Raw genomic sequence first — 7224 nt, 5'->3', positions numbered from 1 at the left:
TTTCTGTATTTTCTGATTTTTTACCCCAAAAATTCCATTTTTTTTTAATATTAAAATTTTATAACAAAATAGGTAAGATGTTTTTAAAGAATTACTCGTTAAAGTATCCACCGTCTATACCTTGTATACTTGGCTATAGGTAGAAATTCTATCACAGCAAGGCTTTGAAAATAATCATTACTGATCATCGACATCGGAGTATAAGCTCTGATAGAGGAGAAATAACTCAATACGACGACGGAGCCTTCAAATTCGTCAACAAGCAAAACCCCAGTGTAGTAAGAACCAACGTGTCCATAAAATCTAAGAAAATTAATAAAATATGCATTTGGTATATCTATATTGACCACCAATTTGTAGCTAGATAAGTCGTATGGTGGGGATGCCACCTCGCAACCTAAGAAATGAGTATTTTTGTCTCCTCATTAGATGGTCAAATATTCCAAAATTTTCTTTTTTATATTTAGAATAGCTCACTAAAAACTTTATAGTACTGGCGATAGTAAACATCCCTGTCTCACTCCCAGTATTATATCTATTTCGTGTAATATATGACCTTCTGTTTTTATATTTGCTCTCTGAATCCAGTATAAATTAAGTATTATTCGCAGATCTTTATGATCAATGCTTTTACTTTCGAGAATGTCTTTGAGTGAAAAATTGCTAAATGAGACCAATTGTGTCGCAAATTCCTCGGTAAAATGTAGCAGGATCTGGTTACCCATATTAAAAGAGGAAGTTATTAAAAGGAAAATACCAGTATTAGTAAGTCAGTAACATATAGAGGATACATCATTTATGTTTTTTAAATAACAAACATATAAAATCAGAATTTGGTGTTTATTGAAAGTAAACTAAATGTACGACCATGTCGGGATAGTATTATGAGGTTTTTTTCCGGTTTTTCCCTCAAAATTTACTATGGAATCACTAACAGGAAAATTTTACTGTCATAATGGCATGTGTTTGTCTTTTTAAAGACGAATTACATGCTATGATCTTTTCTGACGGATATTCTCAAGTTAAAGTTGATTTGTTGTTGAGTTGTTGACAAGTTGACAACAATATTGGCGTCTACTTTAAAATGTAAAATGTATGTCTGAATTGTCAATATAAATGAGTCACATAAAATTAAATTATTAGAAGAATTTTTCACCAAGTAACAAAAAAACAAAATTTGTTTAATTTACTAATGTTTGTATTTTGAGTGGAAATTGAATCGTCAATAAACTTACTTTAACTTTTAATTGTGGCTTATTCCCATTTAAATAGTGGTTAGAAGATGTCACTGTTGGTCTTAAATCTGATAAACTATTTGTGTTCGGTAGTGTCAAAACAACACGTGCATACTGAATTTACCCACTTTTTTTGGTATAAGTGGCTTTTGTTGTGTAATTCGTATCAAAGTGCATTTGTATAACTTCTAGCTTGATTATAGCTATCTTCTTTTGTGAAATATTGCGATAGGAGTAAGTTTAAGTAATATTATATGCCTATACAATGTATCTGTATCTTTTAAATGCTTAACCTCAAATTGAAGTTACATAGTAACCTCTAGTTTTTGTATGGTCAAAAAATGTAACTAATTGAGGTTTTGCTTTTTAGTTTGGAATTATGGATGTCAAAATATTTTATGGAAAGAAAAAGAGTTGTTTAGCTGATACTCACAATTTAATCAATGACCTAAATGAGAGGCAGTTTGATTCTGCAGACATGTACATTTATCCTCCAGCTGAAGATTCTGATGGAGATTCTGAATCATCGGATGATGTGAATTTCAATGATTTTTCATCAAAGATACTGTACGCCCCAGCTGAGGCAATTCTTATTTCACAATGTGAGACACAAGAGGCTAAAGATACGTTCTCGATGAGCGATGATGAACTTCTCATAAATGTGGCTCAATCTAATAAAAGAGCGAATAAATCAAAAAGACAAAACGACTGGAAAAGAGGCGACTTGTCCCAAGATAAACATCAAGAAAATATCTCAATTTCAAGTCAAAATAATGTTCACTGCGAAAGTACAATCGTTTTCTTTACATTTTTTTGGTGTGAGAATTTCTTTGCATACATAAAAGACGAAACTGTAAAGTATACCCGACACAAAAATGCAAACACATCTTTTTAGGATATAATTGAAGAACTCAAAGTATTCTTTGCAATCCTACTCATTTCTGGTTACTATCAAAGGTCCAGAAAAAATATGTACTGGAGTTTGGATTTGGATCTCAGAAACGAAGCAATTTTGCTCCTACAACACTCTTAATGCCTTAATGTAAATGCAAATCTTTTCACGAAAAAAATATATAGATTCTCTCAAAATGTTAACATTTTTTTATTAATAAAGTTTACATTGACGCTGTTGATTTTTTATTATATACTTATGGCCATGTTCCAAAATTGGAACAAAAAAAATTTTAGACACAGGACTATTGTGAAAAGTTTTAGAATTTTTTCAGAGTTCAGAACATAAAATTGATCTGTAGGCGTTATAAAATGTATATTGTTCTGAAGTTATTTATTTATTTACTTACCAGTATTGGTAAGTCAGTAACATTTTAAAGAGATTTTAAATAACAAACATATAAAATCGGAATTTGGTGTTTATTGAAGGTAAACTAAATGCACGATCAAATACTTACCATGTCGGGATAGTATTATGAGGTTTTTTCCTGGTTTTTCCCTCATAATTTACTATGGAATCACTAACAGGAGAATTTTACTGTCATCATGGCATGTATTTGTATTTTTAAAGACGAATTACATGTTATGATCTTTTCTGACGGATATTCTCAAGTTAAAGTTGATTTCATGTAATCGAATGAACTATCTTATAAGTAAAGTCGTCATAGGAACGCAACTCAACAATATTGGCAATATCATTTTAAAGTCGTCTACTTTAAAATGTATAATGTATGTCTGAATTGTCAATATAGATGAGTCAGATAAAATTAAATTATTAGAAGAATTTTTCACTAAGTAACAAAAAACAAAATTTGTTTAATTTACTAATGTTTGTATTTTGAGAACGATTTTTGAAGTGGAAATTGAAACGTCAATAAACGTATTTTAACCTTTAATTGTGGCTTATTCCCATTTAAATAGTAATTAATGTTATAAAATTTAAAAAATGAAGTTTGGCAGCGAACGTGTTAAAATCTACATTAAACTCACTCTCTTATTTCTTGGGACCACCACTCCGGATCTTGGTTTCGCACATTTTCCTTTAACCATATGGCCTTCTGTGCTGCATTATGTATACATTTTCTTATTTGACAGTATAGTTCTTCCACCGTCTTGTTTTCTTTTCTAATATTTTGTAGTTTTGTAGCCAATCTGGGTTTGTACAAAAATTGAGTGGATTCATTGGTTAGACTTTCTAAATAATATTTGATTACACTCATGTTTTCGGGCATTGTTTGTTCATATTGATGGTCGCTGTTAATTTTCCGGTATTTAACTAACACATTTGCTATGGTTAAGTGGTGATCATATTCATACTCTGCTCCTCGATACACTTTTATGTCTAAAACTTTTATATTTGATTGTTTTCGCATGATGACAAACCTGATCAATAATTCACCTGAGCCCTCTTGTTGGCTGTGTCCAGGTACATTTGTGTATGTCTTATGAGCGTAGATCCATTTGTCACTTTTAACGATAAGCTCTCACATAAGCCAATAAATCGAGCATCGTTTGCTTTTAAAACAACTTCACCATACTGACTTTTGTCTCTTGATAATTGTCTTTCCAATAATCTGACTGTTGTCTCTTGATTTGTTGTCTCCCAGAATGAATACTTCCTTGTTTTTATTAATTTCTTCTAATACGTTCAAACTCTTCTTTATTTCCTATCGCAGCATCTTCGTTGTGGGCATAAACCCCTATGATAATTATATTATAGCCATTGTTCTTCAGATCTTCTAATTTATTCTGAATGAGTTCAACTGCTACAAGATATAAATCACAAATCGAATCAAATAGGATTAAAAATGAATCTCGACAAAACAAAGATATTAAGTAACAGCCTAGAAAACATCTCGATAAATAACATCAATATAGAAAAGGTAGAACAATATATATAAATATATATATATATATATATATATATATATATATATATATATATATATATATATATATATATATATATATATATATATGTAAAGATATAATCTTTTAGCGAAAGCCGCTATCGCTTTATTAAATTAAATGGCCAAATATATGGCCTAGGAGGACAAATTCGTTAAACTTCCCGTGCTCGAATCGGTATCAATAAAGTGTTATGATCATTTCGGCCTAGCCCAGCCTCATCAGACACTTTGGGCTGATACAAATTCAAACTCGGAAAGTCCAATGAATGTCTCCCAAACCCGCCAAAGCAGGTGGCGCCTTTGTAGCTAACTACTGTTGTAGTGAAGTTTTGGGAGACATTCGTTGGACTTTCCGAGTTTGAATTTGTATTAGCCCAAAGTATCTGATGAGGCTGGGCTAGGCCGAAATGATCATAACACTTTATTGATACCGATTCGAGCACGGGAAGTTTAACGAATTTGTCCTCCTAGGCCATATATTTGGCCATTTAATTTAATATATATATATATATATATATATATATATATATATATATATATATATATATATATATATATATATATATCTAGGACATGCAATTAAAAACGAAAAGGAAAATCAAACCCTAGAAATTAAAATAAGGACACAATTGTTATGGGCTGCTTTTGGTAAGTTGAGCTTCATTTTAAAAGACGGAAAAATCCCAATACACTTAAAATGAAAAATCTGTGACACTTGTATACTACCAGTTGCAACTTATGGATTGGAAACTATGGCAATAACTCAACGGGCCATGGAGAGGGCCATGTAAATATAAGCCTCAGAGACAAAATTCCTAACACCGAAATACGTCGAAGAACTAAAGTATCCGACATCATGGAAAAGATAGCGACATTGAGATGGCAATGGGTAGCACATGTAGACAAGACACCAACAGATGGTCTCATTAAGTGACATTCTGGAGACCTCGAGAAACAAAAAGAAGCGTGGAAAGACCCAAAAAGAGACGGAAAGACGATATAACAGCTGTAGCTGGAAAGCAGTGGACGAGAATTGCAAAAGATAGAAAAGCGTGGAAGCAATTTGAGGAGGCCTATGTCCAACAATGGATAAATGAAGACTGAAGAAGAAGAAACAGAAGAAGAGTACAACTGCATCCCGTTTGGCTCTATTACTCCTTGTTACACCACTTTAAATTTAGGTATAGTTACCGATTTTTTCGTTACCTTTACCTTTTTTCTTAGTTTTCGTCAGTACACATATATCGATATCCCTTTTTTCAATTTCCGATAACACTTCGTTTTATTTATTTCTGATACTATGTAAGTTTATGTAAACATTTTCAATGTCCGTGTCCGTTGCAATTTTCGTCGTCGTTTTAATCCATCCGTATTTCGAGGCGAATTATCAAAATTTTTAGCATATTTAAAGCGTTTTCCGTATGAAGGGTTACTAGCACGTCAATCCAACCGTCATTCTACGAATATAAGTTAATGAAGAGCCCCTCGAAAGAAGTAGTCGATTAAGACACGCATCATCAACGAAAACAAACAAAAATTCATAGACCCAATTTTGAGAATTGGTATTTTTGTCCTCCGACTGTACAAATATGTACACAATCAGTTCTTGAGTGGTTGTCGGAGTTTAAAAGCCGCTTTCTACCTTGCAGCCATTCTCGATCGCGAAACAGGTGACTGGGAAATTACTCTTCAAGACAGTTACCACACTCAGTTACTTCTTGGACTCTGCAGCCGTTAGTGTGTGCACATTCTAAGCGGTACAAGAAGTAGGTAGTGGAGAAGACTTGAATTCGCGCGAACTGCAGTGCGGCGTGTGACTGTTTTCTGTTTTTCGTTATTTTTGGAGATGAGATCGGTGTGATTGAGTGCCACTACATTTTTGGATTAAAGTTTTTTATAATGCTGCAACCGAGGATGAACTATTTTGTGTTTTTTGTTTTGCTTATTCTAGCGGATTCTTTTGAAGGTAAGATCCAATATATTTAAAAAAATATACGCAGGATTCACTTTTTTTTCAAAAATCAGTAGCAGCAAAAAGTTGTTCCTTATTAGTAAAAATATTTTTAGTATAATTTGCAAAATATTTTTTTTTAATAAAATTAAAATAGATTATTGGAAATATGTTTCCATATTATAACTATTTTTAATATAAACACAGATATTAAAGTAGTATAAACATAGAGATTGGACTAATTCGAGATTTTCTTGATAAAATAAATTATTTATACGTAATTTGAAAATTCACGATAGCACAGTTGTTATGGCAGAAGATTTGATACTGAAGCACTGTATTATAATACTTGCATTTTCTTCATACGATATGTTAAAGTTTTTTTAGGAATTTGATGGCCAAAGCAGTCAGCAAAATTTCTATCATCGTGTGATACAAGACAACGCATTATGTGCGCGGTAAATAGAGTACATAGAGAATAAACTCTATTTTACTAAATCATGGAACAAATATATATATATATATATATATATATATATATATATATATATATATATATATATATATATATATATATATATATATATATAGGCTTGCACTCTGAAGTTTTCCTCAGGACTCCATTACTCTCAGTCTCCTGAGCATCCAGATAACTTCAGTTGTAAACTGTTTACTGTTCTAAAATAAGGAAAACAATAAAGAGAAAAATATGGTGGAACAAGGATATAAAAGCATAGGTTAAGAGGAAGAAATAACCATTAAAAAAGTATATTAACACAAATAATCAGCAATCCAAAAAAAGTATCACGGAGATTGAAAAAAATTTAAAATTGATAAAGGCTAAGTAGAAAAGGGAAAAAAATACGAAGAATTTGGCAGAAATAAAAATATGGAATGAGTCGATGACGACGAAGAGTCTATTGATTGAATTAATTTAGTAAAATTGGAAAAAAAAAATACAGAAGATAAAGATAAACCAAGCAATCGAAATAGATAATATTTATCCAGAGAGGGTAAATTACATTGGATCCAATACTTAAAATGACTTAAATTTCTTTAAAAACAAAACAAACATACAAGAGGGAAAACTATGTCGTGACCAATACTTAAAAAAGAATACTATTGAATGCAAAAATTATAGAGTTACCTGCCTATCATTTGGATTATTTAAATTATA

General features: G+C 31.3%; 1 protein-coding gene across 1 annotated transcript in view; it reads left to right on the top strand.

Moving 5' to 3' along the window:
* The first annotated feature begins 5777 nt into the window (after positions 1-5777).
* LOC140445966 (uncharacterized) overlaps positions 5778-7224 on the top strand; it is a 270222-nt gene continuing 268775 nt past the window's right edge. The window contains exon 1 of the mRNA XM_072538434.1: positions 5778-6062. Coding sequence (XP_072394535.1) covers positions 5996-6062 — 67 coding nt within the window. The 5' untranslated portion in view covers positions 5778-5995. The remainder of the gene's footprint in view (positions 6063-7224) is intronic.

Source organism: Diabrotica undecimpunctata, chromosome 7 (genome assembly GCF_040954645.1).
Source record: "Diabrotica undecimpunctata isolate CICGRU chromosome 7, icDiaUnde3, whole genome shotgun sequence".
In the NCBI taxonomy this organism is placed as follows: domain Eukaryota; kingdom Metazoa; phylum Arthropoda; class Insecta; order Coleoptera; family Chrysomelidae; genus Diabrotica; species Diabrotica undecimpunctata.
The sequence above is the reverse complement of the archived record's forward strand: the minus strand, read 5'-3'. Positions and strand labels throughout refer to the sequence as shown.